Source organism: Mesitornis unicolor, unplaced genomic scaffold (genome assembly GCF_000695765.1).
Source record: "Mesitornis unicolor isolate BGI_N332 unplaced genomic scaffold, ASM69576v1 scaffold4803, whole genome shotgun sequence".
Lineage (NCBI taxonomy): Eukaryota > Metazoa > Chordata > Aves > Mesitornithiformes > Mesitornithidae > Mesitornis > Mesitornis unicolor.
Window position 1 is genome coordinate 28510 of NW_010176574.1, and position 18537 is coordinate 47046.

Here is an 18537-nt window from a genome sequence, read left to right on the forward strand (position 1 = left end):
CTGTTCATATTTAACTTGAAAAAGTGATTAAATGAAGAGTTTTATTCAGAATCCCACTTAGCTCTTTACTGTCAAGAATCATTCAGATGAACTTGTCCTTCAGACAATTCTGTTGTAAGAATAGCATACAATCTAATTGCACTGATCATGGGGATTAGAGAGGGGCATATTGTCAAATTTTATTTCATAAATTTTTTCTTACTTGCCAATATTTGTTGGTTTGGGGTTTTTTGTTTGTTTTTTTGCTGTTTTTAAATTAGGGTGGTTTTTTTTTTTACTACATTGCTATAAATATTTGTAATTCTGTAGTTTGTCTCTTTTTTTTCTGACATGTTGATAGATGTAACTTCTTTGTTAATGCCAGTTTTTATGTTGTATATGAATGAGATGTTAAAAAAACAAGGCAAATATTGCCATGAATATTTGAGATGAAATACTGATATTTTTCTTTCCATCTGTGACAACCAGCAAGACTGAATGCCAGCTAGTGATGTGAATGCATCTCAGTTTGGGTTCACTTAGACCTACCTGCTTTTGCTGATCTTACTACAAACCTATCATACAATGTCTGTGAAGCTGTGAAATCCTGCCTGTTTGACTCAGTGTCTAAACTGTTAAATTAAGAGTTAGAGTTGTCAGTGATTTTAATATGAACATCTCTTCACTATTTAAGTCTAATTCATTATATAGCTTCAATTGTTTTTAGAAGTACAGCAGTATAATCTCCTGAAGAATTTTTATTTAGAACATTTAAACTGATCTGGTTTTACTCTTACAGATTTCCAGCACAAAATAACAGTGCAGGCATCTCCCAATCTGGATAAGAGGAGGAGTTTAAACAGTAACAGCTCTAGTCCATCAAGTAGCCCCACAATAATTCCTCGTCTTCGAGCTATACAGTGTGAGTCTCCACCATTTCATTTGTTAATTTGGTTAATAAAAACTGTTTGTTCTATATACTCATCGAAAGACTGGTAGTAGTATCAGATTCCAGACAGATTTCTGCGTGCTTTTCAGGTCTGTTAAGTTGTTCTAACATTTGCAACTTGTTCTTTGATGGGAGGGACAATCTTGCTTAAATACGAACTCATTTTCAGTAATTCAAAATGATTGGGACTGCTTTAAATCATATTTTTCCTTAACAACTTTGGGAACTCAATTGTAAACTGACTGGGATAAAACAATGAAGAATCAAGATTTATAATGGCAAAAGGCAAAGAATCATTTTTAAAACCAATGTAAGATGGAAAGCAAGTTTTTTTAGGTACTGGAGTTGATAAAGGAAATCAGTTATGGACTATCAAGAAAAAGAAAAGAAGAAGAAGGGAAAGAAGAAAGATTCAGAGAGTAAGGGAGACATGTAAAATGCACAGGTCAAAGAATCAGCCAGCAACCCAGCTTGTGTATGTCAAAAAAGAAGGAAGCTTTAGGCAAAGACAGAACCAGAAGAAAAACAGAGATGAAAGCTTGCTTCAAGTTTTTTGAAAACAAGAGAAAGAAGCAAAAATAAAATTGTGGGTACAGTTGTAGGTCTACATTGTTCCATGTATACTGATGACAGAAGAGAAGGTGTGTTCCTACTCATGTAGTGGGGGGTACCCTGAATATGGAAGAAAACATATTGTTACAATGAAGCCCACATTTGTATTTGGGAATGAAAATACGTAGAGATAGAGAAGAATTCCTACAGGATTCACTGCTTGCATTTGTACTGTCTGATCTATTGTGTAAAGCAGATTGTCTGATTATCCATGCTCAGCATGGAATGCCTCAAGTTTCTCTCTATATGAAGTCAGTGGAACACGTTCCAGCTGATTGCTTATGGATGGTGACCATCTTCTCTTGCCAGGGCAGTCACCTCTGAAGGAAATTACTTCAGAATCTCATTTTACCAGACGTAAATAAGGAGGAGGGGAAATCAAAATGTGTGGGGATTTTTTTCAACATAGTGTTCTGTAGGTATTTAAAGATTTATTTTTTTAATATTTTTTATTTCTAAGCAGCCTGAAACTTTGTTTAAAGTTTGTATAGAAACCAGATCTCTCATCTCCTTTGGAATACCTCTGCCTTATGAAATACTTTTCATTATTAATGTCTAAAGGAGAAGTGGTGCCTTTCCTGGCAGTAACTTCTATTTGTATGAACTCTAACTGATACAGTTCCCTGGGTGACAACCATTACTACCCATATGTTGTGGATAAAGGAGAGAGGTGGAGAAACCCTGTCTTGCTATTCTTACTGAAAATTCGAGATGTAAAGTATTTTTCCAATGTTAGCTGCACAGTATTTATGTTGATAATGGTTTCCCAACCTCAAACCATGTGCTGTGGTTTTTTTGGTTGGTTATTTTTTTTACTGCAGAAGGGTAAGAAAGATTTATTCTTGGTAAGATGTCATAGTTACGCATAAACTGTCTTGTTTTATCTTTGAATCTCCTTGCTGAGTATGGAAATGCTTGGAAATGAAGCAAGTGTCAGGTATTGGCATGGTTCTGAAAACTTGAGCGATTTTTTTTCTTTTTTTCAATGCATAGCCCTATGTAAGGTATAGCAGTGCCACTCCTCGGATGTGTGCTAAGTGCCACTGGGGATTTTTCTTTTCTTTTTCATATTTGAGCAGGCATTTGTAGTTGTAGAATTAGAACATAGAGGACTATATAAAAGCTGTCGTTTAAAAGAAGTACACTTCTCTTTCTGAGTTTGGATCCCTAGGCTTTACCGAAAAGCTTATCAGATCTCTCAGGAGTATCTAGCTGAAACAATTTAGCTTCCACACCCATCTGCACCTGTGCAAAATAAATTCTCTTTCCCACAATAATGTTTTATCTTGATTTAACTTCAAAGTGTCATTGTTTCAAGAAGACTTGCTCAAATAAAGGTGAACAGGCGTATCTAACAATTGGTTACTTGATTGCTTCACTTTGCCCTGAGTGAGACTAGCTTCCAAATTGAAAAGTTTAAGTTAAAATAAACATCTACTTAATTGTGAATCTTGTTACTAAAACAAATTTAGCTGATTTTTGAAGGGTATTTTAAAGAGAAGAGAAAAAACAGGAAGATATATTCCATAGATCTTGGAATGTGGTTGCAAATGGGAGTATAATGAAGGCAAGTAGAGTGCCATACTACAGGGGAAGATCTGCTGGTGAGGTGGTGTGTGGTGAGACAGGAGGAGAGTGCTGTGCAGTGCAGGAGTGGCAGAACCATAGGCATGTAGATGCCACCTCTTGTATCATGCTGTTAGAACTGACTAAGTTGTTCCTCTCTTGGATCTCTCCATTGTAGCTGTAAGCAAGCTAAGTTGATAGCAGGTTACTTTTGCAGTTAGTCATACATGAAAACCTACCTGCCTGGATCTGGTCCTAGAAAGAGGATCCTCTAAACCCTACAGGAAAAACCTGCTATCAAAAGATGCTTAGTGCCTTTAAATATCTGGGCTTTATCACCCGAAGATAAATATACAAGGGAAACAGTTCTGTTTCTGAAATCAGTTTGACTAAGATGTCTACTACGTTCTTTTAATTTTTCCTCAGTGATTCCCAAAACAGATACACACACAACTAGTGGCCGAAGAAACAGTGTATATGTGTACCAGCAAGATGTAGATATCACAAATGAATATGAACTTCCCAGTGGGGTTATGAAAAAAGGCAAGAATTCATTATGTTTCAAAGGCGCTGGTTCTGTTTAATTTAGCAGTTGAGACAGTGACAGACTAAGCATTTAATGAAGGTTTGACACTTTAAAATTATAATTTGTTTTGGTATAGTGAGAAAGAAAACATTAATCATTCTCACAATTGGAATATTCTGTTTCATTTGATACCAGTGGTTCCACAGCATTTATTTTCTTCATTGGAACTTAAGTGCTCAGTCTAACTCACTTGTCTGATTTACCTAAATATAAGGTTCTCAGTTAAAGGAAGCATGGAAAATATGATTGGTTTGCTGCTTTATCTTTAATTTGGGTCTCTTGTCAGCTCATAAATTATTTTTCTTGCTGTCTCATCTCTTTGGATCAGTGCAGTTTGCATGGTGGTTTTTGTAAAAGAAAAAAAAAATTCTAATTTTGTCTACTCTTCCTTGCCTTACTGTGTCAAAATGTTTTTGCAGTAGACAAAACATTCTGTTCCATCAAAATATTTTTGTTTTGGAAATGCTATTTATGTGTGGGTGGTTTTTTTTGTTTGTTTGTGTCTTTAAATCCAATCTCTAGTAACTTCAGATGAAAGCAACAGAACTTGGGGAAGGAGCACAACTTATCACCAAGAAGAGTTTGAAGATGTGAAGAGAAATTTCAAAAAGAAAGGTTGTACATGGGGACCAAGTTCAGTTCAAACAAAGGATCGTGCAGATTGTAAGGACAAGTATGTCTATTACATTTTGTTTGTTTGATGATACTAAGTGTTCTTGGTAACTGAATCGGTAACACAGGTAATGAGTGAGAGAAGTTCTGCAGTCTCTTGTTACAGCTAAAACTCAGTCCTATCTTTTAATTAATTTAGGAATTATGTTAATAATTACTAGTTCCCCTACATAGGCTTGAGGATAAAATGCTTACTTATCTTAAGGTTTTAGTGGCTCTGACCCTTTATCTGGTTGGGGATTTTTTGAGACTTGGAACATTCTGGGATGCTGAGCTACTAATGCATACCAGGCATTTGTAGCCTCTTTCTTCCCCTTCCTCAGACTGACTTGAGGAACTGCAAGCGTGGCCCCCAGTGGGCACTTCCAGTATGATTGGACTGTCTGTCTTGGCTTACACAAAGCACAATTCACACCAGCAACATCACTTACACTGACAAACACAGCGTGAAAGGGTTCTGAAAACCAGTTGGACGCCTTCACTTTCAGATTATTTTTTCTGATTGCTCGAAACTGAAGACTAGCATTTTGTTCTGAAGCAAGTGATGGTTTTCCTTGTCTCTTCCAGTACATATAACTATTTATAGCACCTTTTTTTCTTGGACATCCACTCATTTACCTGTGGCAGTAGTTGGTTCCAGAACATCTATTGAAACAGGCTTTATGATGTTTTATTTGTCTTAAAGTCACTATGTTTAATAAATTTCCAATATTCACAAAGTCTCTTTGAAACAGTGAAACTGTTGTCCAGGTTTTCACCAACTTTTGTTCTTCAATAAGTAATCAAAGTCCATTTTTCACTGGCTTTCTTTTTAGGCCTGAAATTTTCATCTTATAAGGAATGTTTGATATAAGGGCATTTATCAATTTCTAATCATATGAATCTGTGCTATTATGTACAATTTTTTTATCTTTGGAAAGCTTTACTGTTCTCAAGATATATACTACATGTTTATAGTTTAAAAAGAAAGATGCTTAAACTAATTTTCTGTCAGAGTATATATAAGGATGGTATGCTTTGTAATATCGAAATAAATTGTTGTTTCAGAATAAGACCCCTTTCAGATGGCAGCAACCCTTGGTCAACGCTTTTAATGAAAAATCAGAAAGGTGTTCCCTTAGCTTCATTATTTGTGGACCAAGGTAAGACCTATTTTTGGAAAAGTGAAAGTTGCCATATAATGGTATTAAGTCTATCTCCAGTGTTATAAATTGTATTGCTTGAATTCCTCAAGGATTATGCAGATTATTAGAAGTGTAGTCATGCTACAAATAATTTTTCTGTGCAAAAAACCTATCTGTTAACAAATTGAAGTGTTAACTTCTTTACATTTCCAGCATTAGCAGCTAAGAAATATACATGGTGTGTGAGCAGTACCACATAGAGATTTTTTTTTTTCCATGTTTTGAGTTGCAGGCTGATCTGTAGATAAGACCTGTATTTGCCACTTTTTAGCTTCTTTTAAAAAGAAATATCTAAATCAGTAATTTTCTTGATATTTAAATGATCATTATTGACTTTTATAGTTAGGGGGCTCTGCAGAGTTACCTAAAAACCTCTAAGTCCTGATGTATTCTTAGATATTAGTTCCCTTTTTTAAATTGAGACTTATTCTCTAAATTTTCAAGAAAAAAATATGTAGATTTCAAATCTTAAAGTTGTTTAGGCAATATTTTGGGATTTGCAGGTAAATCACAAGGAGAAACATACTTAATTCTCTTAGGAACAGGAACATAATAGCTGTATGTTGCTTTTTATGTCCATTACTAGAATGTGCTGTGGCGATACAATAGTCATAATGTGGCTATACAATACTACTAATAATTTTCAAATTTGCGCACACTTTCTCTACATTTTCGTCTTTGCATATTCTGGTAGGGGTATAAATCAAGGCTTCACAAATAGCAATTTTATAGATTTCTTGGCTTACTGCTAAACTCCTACATACAGAGAAGATTACGTAAGTTTACATATTACATTTCAAATATTCCTATGTTTATTCTGTAGCATTCAGTTGTTTAGAGTAGATTAACACATGTAAGTCAAACTATACCTTCCATTTTATTTGTCATTAGGTGTGAGATGTAAAATTTAAGTTTTACTCCAGACAACCATGACCTAATGAATGAATTTGAAAAATTTCAAGTAACTCTCTGGATTTTTTGGAACAAGTTTTAATTGAAAGTGCTGTAAAAAATGTGTTCCAGATCTTACCTGGCAGTCTGTGTATAGCAAATTTCTTCACTGTAATTCATACACAGAAATATTTTCTGTTATTTGAAAAGCACTACCAAAGTCTTTTGCAAATCCTCAAATATCACAGAAAATGCAAAGACAATATCTGTTCTTCAATTGTGTTGAGTGCATAAAGGTTGGGAGGTTCTTTATGCCTCCCTTAACATAAAGATAAGTCTTTCAGATACTCAGGAAGATTGATCTGCAAGTTCTAATAGAGTTTGCTTCTGAGTTGCTAAAAAGATGAAATTGTAGCAAAATGGTACTACTTCTATTTTAAACACTATCAAGAGAACGTGATGAGGTTTAGACTTGGGATGTGTTTCTGAATCTTGTGATCAATGTGAGTCTCTGAGCTTCTGGCTGCATCTAAAGGGGGCGTACAGTATACCTCAAGATCACTACTTGTGCAAGTGAAAGGAAATAATAGTGTATGTATGCAGACATGCAGTACTAAAATAGCTGAATTGCAATCTTAAAGAATACTGTAATGTTTTATAGGTGCCTGTACTGATAAGAAACTACTCCCTGAAGGTTTGGACAGTAAAAGACCAAAGCCAATTAAGTTGGCGAATCAGGCCTATATAAATCTACCTCTTTGGAAAGATGATCAGGGAGAGAATACTGTAGAACATGAGAGTTTTGAAGAAGGAACCTCTGCTAGTTCAACAAATAGTACCCCTCAAATGACCCCTACAAACAGTCTGAGCAGGACGCTGCAGAAAAAGAAGACTGATTCAGTGCTGTATGGGTGTGCTGTCCTCCTTGCATCTGTTGCCCTGGGCTTAGATATCAGAGAGCTGAACAAATTGCAGGGTCCAGATGAACTCTTGCCTAAGGATGAGAAGAAGAAGCGTGAGGGAATATTTCAGCGTGCTTCGAAATTTCGCAGAAGTGCCAGCCCTACAAGACTGCAGTCCAAGAAAGAGGAAACGACTATTCCATCCCTAAATCCAGCTGCAAATACTGTGAATCTTCTCTCTATGCCCTCCATTTCCACAAAATGCCTACTTCAACCTGACAGTGAAGATGCGTTTATAAGCACCATACTTACTGATTGTGGTCCATGTAGTTCCACTGATGACTTTTCATCTGAAACCTCTGAAAGTAAGAGAGAACAGAGGATACAGCTGGGTCCTAACACAGTTGCTGCAGGATTAAAAAATCAACATTATAATCTTTGTCTGAAACAAGAATCTCGAAATGTGCCAAACGATTCCTCAAAAAAGTTAAGTGTGCTGGGTCACAGAAGAGCGTTATCAGATGGGAACAATTTTCAGACCACAGGTGGGTAATTAAGAACTTAAAATGTAAGCGATTTTTAAGACTAGAGAGAGAAAATGTAAGGAAACCAACCAATCACTAATCAGCTGCTGAGATTATTATTTTTTTAATTTACACTGTTATGTGTTAGCTGAGCCACCATAACTGTATGTGGGTACGCCCTCTGTGTCTGAACCATGAATAAACTACCTGCACTTGGAACAGTATCTTGTTAGGAGCGTGGGTATGGAGATTTAAGGGGAAGAGATGGTTCATTATAAGGCGATATCTGTTTTTCTCAGGTATTGTAAAAATAGGTTTCCTTGGCCTTTTTATGTTGGTGAGAACCTGCTTTTTTTGTGAAATGTACAATATTAGCATTTTTATGGCTGAAATAAACTGAGACTGGTTCAGGTGCATGAGTTATGTAGTTGTGGACTTCCTGAGACCAAGAATACACTTGTTTAGTATAGTTTCACATTCTACATGGGTGAGTGATTTGAGCATCATTTTAGTACTGCACATTTATTAGCTTCAAGGAAAACGAGTCTGGTAAGCTTTGATTTGCTTGCTTGACCTAGAAGTTATGTCACATGTTCCACAAATCCTTCAGTTAAGCTGTTGATAAAACTTTAAGCTGAAAAACGGTCTTTAAATGTGGTTTCCATGTAAATGGACAAGTTCATGATTAATGAGTTTTTGAAAAGAAGTTCTAAACTTCAATACTGGTGTTCTATGGTTGCTTAAACGTAATATTCTTCATGGTAGTCTATGTAATCACTCATAGTACCTGGACAAATTTGTGGGCTTTATTCCAATATTTATATTCCTCTGGTTACTGGGTGGTTAAAGCTTTCTCTGTATATCTCTTGCAGCAATAAAAGAATAAATTGTTACAGCCTTTAGCAGAGAGCCTTTAGCAAAAATACTATTTGAGCACTGCTGGTCCCCTCTTAGGAGATTCCCCACAGATGTACAAGCCTCTTAGTTTTTCTCGTGGAAAAAAAACCCACTAGTGCTTATGGCAACCCAGCTTTACAAATGGCAAAGAAATCAGTCACATGGTTTAAATTGTCTTTTTTTCTGTCTGGCCTTTCCTTTCCCCTAGCAAATGGATTTGCTTCAACCAATGATGTCTCCATGTTACCCATTCCATCAGTTACCGGAATTCTGCACTCTCCATCTGTTCAAGAACAAAGCAATCACAGAGGTGCTTCAGCCGAAAAGCAAAGTGCTGTCAATATTATATCAAGGCCTCGACCCTCTGCTTTAAGAAGTAAAATTGATGCATGGCAGATTATTCCACGTATTGTTAAACCAAACTCTAAAGACTCTGAACATTTAGAGGGCAATGTAGATCCAGATGTTAACTTCTTGCCAGATACTGAGGAAAGAACTAACTGCCACACGCCCTCATTACTTGATATTGATGTGGAAGGTCAAAACAGAGACTGTACTGTGCCTTTATGTAGAATGAAGAGCAAAACTTGCCGGCCATCTATATATGAACTGGAGAGAGAGTTTCTGTCGTGAGTGCCTTTCAGTTTCAAAATGTTTGCTTTTTAAAGGGGAACAAATATAAAATTCTTGTCCATCTAATACTTTGTGCTGCTGTTTTCCGATGTACTGTGATAAATAGTACCAAAATGATTAAAATGGGCAGCTAATTAAGAAAGTGTAGTAGGTGCCTTTTTCAAATGTTCCTTGGAATCCCAGCCAGTAACTCTAAAAGCACAATGCTGCAAAATAGTATTCTAGGTGAACTTTATAAGCATATTTTGAATGACTAAAATAAGATGCCCACTTCCCTCTGCAGTGCCTCAGAAGTTTTCTTTAGATTTGAGGAGTTATGCTGGAATTTCAACTGTTGTACATTGAAAAAATGAATGACATACAGTAAGGTTGTGTTCCATCAAGAAGAGTTTTGCCTGAGAAGTGGTTATCTGTAGCTTCCCTCAGTGGCCTGTAGAATTAGGGAGTAGGGCAGGTGATTTAAGGTGCTGGTGCAGGAGGCTCTGTTCACTCCTCACTAAGCAGCTGGTTACTTTTTGGCATTTGATACTGAAATTGGTTAAGGACCAGCAGTTGAATTTGCAGTCTTTGCCCTTGGTTTTTGTGAGAACTTTCAACTGCGTGCATTAGTTTCTCCAGAAAGTTAAACTGCTTGTATAAACACTTGTGTTTCAGCCACCGTATCGATTTGAGAGGGTAAACTTTAGTATTGCGATTGGATTGAAGGTATTTGACATACTTTCTGATGTGAAGCAACATTCCTTGTAGGTAAGGATACACTGGAACGTAAATATTTGTACTCCTAACCTTTTGAAGACTACAGTGTTTGCACTGGAAACAATATTCTTGGTTTGGGATTTTATGTTTGTGGTGGAGGGGTTTTCCCCCCCTTCTTGTTTTTTAAACTCTGCTGCACATTGTATTGAGGAAAGATGATGGGTTTTAAGGATGATTAGTTTTGTTTTTAAGTGAGGAACAGTGCGTTTTATTGCACTCACATTTTAAAACTGCAATAATTTACCATTAAATCTTTCAGTATAATCAATGCAACGTTTCTTCTTGAAGTTACTACTGTGTGCCCAGTTATTCGTATCTGCAATTAAAGGACAGAAACAGATATGCTTGACTGGTTTTCAGTGATAGGAAGATTCCAGAAAATTCCAAGTAGTTAATTGTGGGAGGAGGAACATTTAATTTTGATAACACGGATAGTTTAATTTTTTACAGTATCACTAAGTGATTAAATAAAGCTAAATGTACAGTATATTTTCCCTGATGAAAGCATTTATAGAATTAAAGGAACATCCATTATACTCCAGTATTTGAAGTCTTAATTTTGCATATCATTTGACATTTAAATAATCTTCATAAATAAAACTAGATAATGTTAGAATAAAACAGCTGTGTTCCCATCAGAACACTCTTTTGTTAAGACCTTTGTTTTAAATGTTTTCTTCTCCTTTGCTCTGGGAGCAAGGAAACTGGGGGTTCCGTTGTTAAAAGGAATTACACAGCTGCTTGAAGCTTCAAAACCAAGGCATTAAAAAAGAAAGTTTCTGTTCTAAGACTGGTATGCAGTACAGTGGCTATCTTAAGGAAGATAGATAATTCATACATACAAAATCATGAAGTCTTAATAACACAGAGCAAAATACAGAAAATACAACTTCCCAGCTCACAAAGTGAAAATGGAAAAAGAATTTCCTTAAAGTATTAGTTTACCAAAAGTAAAGACATAACCACTAGTTGTTTGTAAAACTAAATGCCTGCACAGCAGGTTATTAAGTTACTACATTTTGTTCAAACCCATTTCTATTTCAGCATTCTTACTACTTTGACAACATGATTCAAGTTGCATACTGTTCTTTGTCTTTTCTTTAACTTCATCAGGACACTTTAATAGATAAAGTCTATTCCAGTTTTAATAGAAACTGTTTTCATAAAATAAAGTCCATTAGGTAATGCACATGGATCAAATTTTAAGTCTAGCTTGATAGCAGATTTATCTTCAAGTCTTAATTAGAATTTTGGAGCATTATATATATTTCAACTCTTGATCAATTATTCCTATGTAATACTGAGAGAAAAGGAGTAGATTGTATTACATGTTTCTGAAGAAAGTATTTATCTGGCTTTCTACAGGAAAATCTCAGGTGCTGAACTATTTTGACTTGTAAACTTCTGTTGAGTTCTGTTCTATACTTTTGACATCTGTGTAATTTTAAATGTTGAATTTTGCACCCTATGTTTTGTAATCAATAGTATCAGTATAAAAAGCCCTTTGTGAGTTGTATTGTTTTCACTTATCAGTGGCTTATCTCTCTGGTAATTAAACAAGAATTTCTATTTCTATTCAGTGGATAATTTTCCATAATAGTGGCACATACAGTATCACCAGCCCAGTGCGTTGTAACCAGTTTAGGAGTTTGTATTCCACCTCTTGAGACAGTTTAGGTAAGCCATCTCAAATGTTTCTCTTATGTGATGCAAGGTTATTTTTAAAGCTGTAGTCTATAGTGCTTTATCGTTGTTTTTATAGTTTAAAATTATAGGCCAGTCTTCACTGAAATTAAAAAAGAGAAAGAAAAAATGTTGCAATCATGGTTTCACAGTCTGTATTTCACTTGTCACCAGAGAAACTTTCTATAAAGGTATGGTAATCTGGTAAGCATTAAGTGATCTGTCTTGGTTAAAAATGTATTTATTTCAATGTAGGTTAATAGCGTGACCAAATAATAAATTATGTTGATTGTTTTAGCATAAAACTGAAGGTGCTTACATTACAAAGATTAAGATAAACACTTGACATGCTGTTTTACAAAACCTGATGATTTAAATGTGTTTATTTAAAAAAATAAAAGTTTTGTAGCTACTGTATTGCGAAGTGACCTGAATTTTCTTGAATTTTTTTAATGCTTTCTTAACACATACAAAGGGGTTCACTGGTGAATAACCAGGGACTATAGACCATGGCCAGCCTGTTCTTGGAACGTTAGAATGGAATTGTTATTTTAAGAATAATTACCCACTACAGGAACATGAACGTTCCTGTAATTTCTTGCAATTGATGTGGGCAGAAACATATGGCATAAGCTTGTGCTTTCTTTCATGTGCCCACAGTTTGTCTTTTGATGCTTTTACAATGTTGGCTGGGTATCTTAGAGGTGGTAGAACAATGGATATAAATAAATTCTGCATGTGATTGAACAACAAGAATACAAGTAAGAAATAACATATTTCAGTTGTGTTTTTGAGCAGGAGGGTTTGTTGTGTTTTTTTCTGTTGTTTTGGGGTGTTTGGTACTTTTTTGTTTGGGGATTTTTAGGCAAATGGAGCCAGTATTTTCCTTGTTATATTTTCTAACATCTTCTTTTGTGAACTTCCCTTTTCCTCCATCATGCCATGGGCGCATTAACCTGTTTTTCAGTAAGGAGACAAGTATCCATTTGCACAGTGGCAACACAGAAGATACAGCAAAGTTGCTAGTGGTGCAATGGAATTCAAAGCTGTAAGCCCAGTCTTTTAAAAACATGCATGCATAGTGCTTTCAGTGAGGCTGGCTAGATAACAAATGTTTACATGGCTTGTAAGCATCAGTATCTAGTCCAGATTATAAACCAAGCTGCACAGGCAGTTTATTTTATACACAGTGTTATAATGGTAATATTAAGATCTGCGCACAGGTGTGTGGTAACAGAAAAGATCCCGTTCTCACTAGCCACCTCCCTTTTTAATATAACTAGTCAGGTCACTACAGCCCATGCATTATGAGAAGCCAATGAGACTCTGTTAACTAGTACATTTTTTGATGTAAGTTGAGGGTGTTTAAGTTTGAAGTATTAGGTATTCTAAACTAAGGCCAGAATACTTGCAAGTGTGTAATAGATTTCTCCCTGAATGTAAGCGAAAATGAGCAAACCAAATACGAGTTAGTAATCTCAGTACTGTTAGAAATCCAGTATTTTCAATGATCTAGTTCATTTGATAAAGTACTTTTCTTGACCAGAAGAAATGTTTTTTATTCTAATAGGCTGGAGAAGAGATCCACAATGCTACACAAGTAGGATGGATTCACTTTTGATTTCACAGAATCATAGGCTCATTTATGTTGAAAGATCTCTGGAGATTAAACAGTCCAGCCTCTTCTGCTAGAGCAGGTTGCCCAAGACTGTGTCCAGTCAAGTTTTGGGTATATCCACAGATGGATTTTCCACAGCTTCTCTGGGAAATCTGTTCCAGTGTTTGACTATCCTTACAGTAAAAACATTTTCTCATGCTTATATTATCTGCAGATTTGCTGAGGATGTACTCTGTGCCAACATCCAGGTCATTAATGGAGATGTTAAACACTATCAGCCCTAATATCAACCCCTGGGGTGCTCTACTGGTGACTAGGTGACATTTTAAGCAAGTTGTAGTTAATACCATCTCATATTTTATTCATGTTATGTAAAATATTTTTCCTAAGTGAATTAGGTAATTGTTATTCTTCAATTACTTTCAAAGACTTTTTTTCCCCATTTCAAAAGTAAAGGCATAATGACCATTCTTACATCTAGGCTTTAGTGAAGTGCTTCCAGTAGTTGAGATCTGGCATGAGGATGGCCAAGTTCATTGCCTCCTAATGTGACTGCTTGTATCTGTTCACAATGTTTACACTTTCCTTTTAAAGTACAGTCACCAATTCAGCCTTAGTGACCAAACTAATCAAACTTAAGTCAAATGTCAAATTTGGTGTTACTCCTTTGAGTGATCACTAATATGGAGACTGGTACTCTGCAACACTGTTGAATAGACTTTTTTTAAAACATTGCGTTATATCTGAGAACATCAGTCTTCCCTTCCACTGCAGCAAAGTATGCAGTTGCAGGGTCTGACAACTTGGATCTCTTATGGCTGCTGAAGACATTCATGAATACTCTGGTCTCCAAAGGGGAGATGGAGAGGGCTCAACAGGGAACTCCTTGGCAGAAAACTGTTAACCCATCTCCAAAGAAAGGTGCCCAACGCAGCCATGCTCACTGTAGCTGCTGAGTTCTTTGCATGCCAGAGAATTTACGTAAGTGCTATGTTGTTCTTTCTCCCTGCCAAGAGTTCAGATATACCTAGCTAAGACCTTTGATGTCGTAGTTGTCACTATGAATAGTCTAGTCTGAGGGCTTGCCAATCATTATGAAAGCAGGTGGCAGTCTGCATATTTGGGGCCCAGGAGAAAACAGAAAGAATAGCACTATTCATTCCTCTCACTGCTTTGCAAATCACTTGAATAATTCAAAAGTTTCTAAACTCTGTTTTATGGGAGACAGGATTAAGCAATAATATTTTACAAAGCCTTTTTACTCTGCTAACCTCCTGACTGAAAGTAATGTTTGTTCCTTGTTTTGGATGTGACTTACTTTACCTGATAAATTTTATAAACTGCTGGGAGGATGCAAGATTTTTTTTCCTGTGCCTGAAGGAGAGAGGTAGTTGTACTAGGAAACAGGTGGATCAGACATCAGGTGTATCTGACTTATCTAAAGTCAAAGATACATACTAGACATATTGTCCAGTGATTTAAGCTATTTTGAGTGCATGGTTCCTGAGGGTGCTGGATAATGTCTTACAGGATGTCTCCAGGGGCAGGTTATTCATTCAAAGGGAATCCATTTCTGCATGTGATCAGATGCCTTCTTGACACTTTTGTTGGGAGATGCATACTCATTTCCCTTCAGTGCACGTGCCACCTGAAGTGTTTTGAGGAAGAAGTTCTAATGACGATACTATCAGCCACTATAGTTGTCATCAAAATACTTTTCTCACTGTAGAACTCCTGAAATTATTCACATTGCTGGCTCCACTCCTCATAGTGGAAATTTTCATCACCAAGGCCTTGATTTCTCCTCCTTTGTGATGTGGATGCTTGATGGCTGGCTTTGTGGGTAGGATAGAAATGCCCTCGTTTACCCACAAGAAATACTTTTTAAACAGATGTTTGTGGGCAAGGGAGTAGCCTTGTCTTATTTTTTTTATATTGTACCTTAGCCAGTTTATACCCACTGAAAACCATATCTTTTAGGTGCTTTGTCAGGTTTGTGACGGGTTTTTTTTAACATGACTGCTCTTCTCTGGTTAAAAAAATTCTGTTAGTTTATAGACAAGAGCACCGTTAAGAGCACCTTTACTGTCAATATCTATAGCTATGAGATGTAAAGAATAGGTGTGTCTATGGTGACATCGCATTGGATAACTATGTAAGGCATATTAAGAGTGTTGTAGCATGGGGCCATCACCTGTGATCACTTCAGCACGTTTGGGGAACTCTACAGAATATATTCTTCTCTCAGACCTGCAGAGCTGCTATGTGGTACTGTGCCACAGCTGTACTAAGTACATTTAGAAGAAAAGTATGTGCCAGACCATTTATTTTTCTCTTTTTTTTAAATTTTTTTTTTCTTCTTAATAGGGATTCTGAATTCCTTCCAGAAAGTCAGGGCACTCTTTGTGCTTGCATATTGTGTGCTTGTAGATATTACAATGAAAGAGATTCTGTTGTAGCTGTAAATATGCTCCTAGAGTACTCTTTCTCCCTTTACCTGAGAACCTCCTAACACTTTTTTAGGGTTTTGAAGGAAGAGGAATGAGCAATGCCTCCCCTTTCTAGCTGTATGTGAGCCAGAGTGCCCCAGGTCTCCCACGTTTACATACTTGTAAGCATCAGGAAGGAAAAATAACTTTTGTGGTCTACTGCTCTTCACCGGTTTTCATAACAACAATTCCATGGCTGGTGCAATGAAGTGTTATTTTCCAATATTAGATGTGCTGGTGGGCTCAAAAAGGAGTTTTAAGGTAATTGTTTGTTCTGAGGAAATCTAAAGTATGTTTTAAGAGAAATGGCTGTCCTGTTTCCAAGGGACCTCATTTTATCAAACCTTCCAGAATAACCAGTATCATTCCCTTATCCCAGTCCATTCACAGATGTGTTGCTTGAATTGTTGATGCTTATCTGTTAAGAAATTAAAAAGTCCATCCTGTAGAATACACTGCAGAAGAATTTTGCAGTTGTCCATTGCCAAACATGGCTAAGTGGAAGTTTTTCCACTGAGTTGTAAACTGAGTTTTTTACAGCGCTGGCTTGGCTGATGCTCCTAGAGCGTGGATCATCCATGAGAAAAGTACTTGCAGTGACAAGGGAATAGCTTGTTTCTGTCCTTATTGCGACAGTCTCTTGGTTTATCATATTGCACCCAATTTTTCTTCTTTTTTAGGGTAAACCATACAATTACTTCAGTCTTTCCTCCTGAATATCTTCCTAGAAACTGGATGCCTCTCTGGGTCTCCTCTATTGCATTCATAATCTGGGAGGGAGACAAAGCAATGTCCAAAGATCTCTTACTTGCATCATCTGTGACATTGTCAAAAGCCTTGTCACATTCAAAATACACCTCCTGCTTCTCCCATTGCCAGAAGGCTGGTTATCTTGTCTTAAAAATAAATTAGGTTAATTTGTCAAGTCTTGTTGAACACATAATAGCTGTTACTTGTCATCTTTGAGGTGCTTTCAAAAGAGTCCTGATTGCCTTTTCAAACATTTGAAGGACAATTGAAGGCGAGCTGGCTAGTTAGAAATGTACCACCTTTATACAAAAAAAGAAGGAAAAAAAAGAAATCAAAACACTACCATCTATTGTGTCTTGTGGTTCTTAGAAATGACTGCTTTAATCAGATCAGCTTCAAAACAAAGTTCATCAAGCCCTGCTAATTAGTAGTCTGTGGGGGTTGTTTTGTTTTGTTCACTTTCTTAGCTTTCTCTAGACTGCTTTTTATCTACTTCAAGTCTTACCTGTACCTGTTGGTCTTAATTGTGCTAGTAACTGTTTAACATCTGACTCTTATAAAAGACTCTTGCAAATCAGACAATACCATTTCTTGGCATCAACTAATTAGGTGATGGCTTTTCCTGCCTGCTGGGAATTGTATTGCCATTCTTCTTGTGGGTTTTTGTTTGTTTATTTTTTATTACTACTGTATTTATAATATTACGTATTTGGGAGTTTTTTCTTTCAATTTCACCTAATTTTATCTCCATGTACTCTTGCAATTTTTAAACTTATTTTTCAACAGGGCTCTGCCTTGTACTTGATATCACAAGGAATTCACAATTTACCCAAGTCGGTGGTTTCCTCTGATTTCATTTCTCTCACACTGAAATAGTTTGAAGCCATACCCTTGATCCATGGTTTCTAACTCGTTTTTCCCTTATATTTTTCAGCCTATACTGAAGTTCTTCAGGTACTGAATTCTAGTTTTGTCAGTTTAGGGAAGGGAGATTGAGTAGTATTCCCTTTTGAAATAAGTTCACAGAGAACTTTTTTTGTTCCGACACCTGTAGTTCTTCCTGTGTTTTGGACTACTGAGCAAGCACATGAATCTTTGATAGGTAAAGCAACATTTCCATCCGTTTCCTGTTTTTTCATAAGCTTTGTCTTTTATGATTTGTATTCTGGTCATGGTACTTCCAATAAATTATGCTGATTTATAATGTTGTTCACTGTATTAAGACTTTCAGCTCCTCATCAACCTTACTGCGGTTTATACAACCATCTAAGATGACTTTCATTCACTCTTCCCTCTTCTTGCTTTACTGTGACCATATTTTATAAATAAATGTGTCTCCTCCTTTTTAGGTCTGTGTCCAGGTTGCCTTACTATTATTTTCTGGTGTGCCTTTGTGAGCTGCCCCATTCAATCCTTATTTAAAATCTTCCTGACTAGGTTAAGGAATCAATGTGGTAGATGGAGTCTTTGTTTAATAGCTTGTCTAGGTAGGCTTGTCCCAAGAGGTGTTTGATATCAAAGAGTTAAAAATCCTATATCGAAGTGTTATCAGTTCAGTGACCTCTCCCATGCCATTTTCAAAAATAATTAACAGTGCTGTTTGAAGAAAGATTTGAAAAATGTGCTTATGTAATTGCATTGGATCAGTGCACCCAATTTAGTTCACATTTGGGGTTATAAAATTCAAGTACCTAAGGAAATCTGCAGATTTTTTAAAAGGTTATTTGGACTTAAACTTCTGAAAACTTTTACTAAATAAATGCTGTCTTTTTACTCTGTGTCACATGTAATATTTTGTCTTGCATCTTCTAAAATAGTTTTACTTTTCTGCAGTTTTCAGTGCAAT

The 18537-nt window shown here is 36.2% G+C and overlaps 1 protein-coding gene across 1 annotated transcript in view; it reads left to right on the plus strand.

Annotated features, from left to right (window-relative positions):
- LOC104538538 (mitogen-activated protein kinase kinase kinase MLK4) overlaps nt 1-9455 on the plus strand; it is a 37956-nt gene extending 28501 nt beyond the window's left edge. Inside the window, exons 6-10 of the mRNA XM_010181772.1 lie at nt 779-901; nt 4215-4365; nt 5412-5506; nt 7101-7886; nt 8971-9455. Coding sequence (XP_010180074.1) covers nt 779-901; nt 4215-4365; nt 5412-5506; nt 7101-7886; nt 8971-9395 — 1580 coding nt within the window. The 3' untranslated portion in view covers nt 9396-9455. The remainder of the gene's footprint in view (nt 1-778; nt 902-4214; nt 4366-5411; nt 5507-7100; nt 7887-8970) is intronic.
- The last annotated feature ends 9082 nt before the right edge of the window (nt 9456-18537 follow it).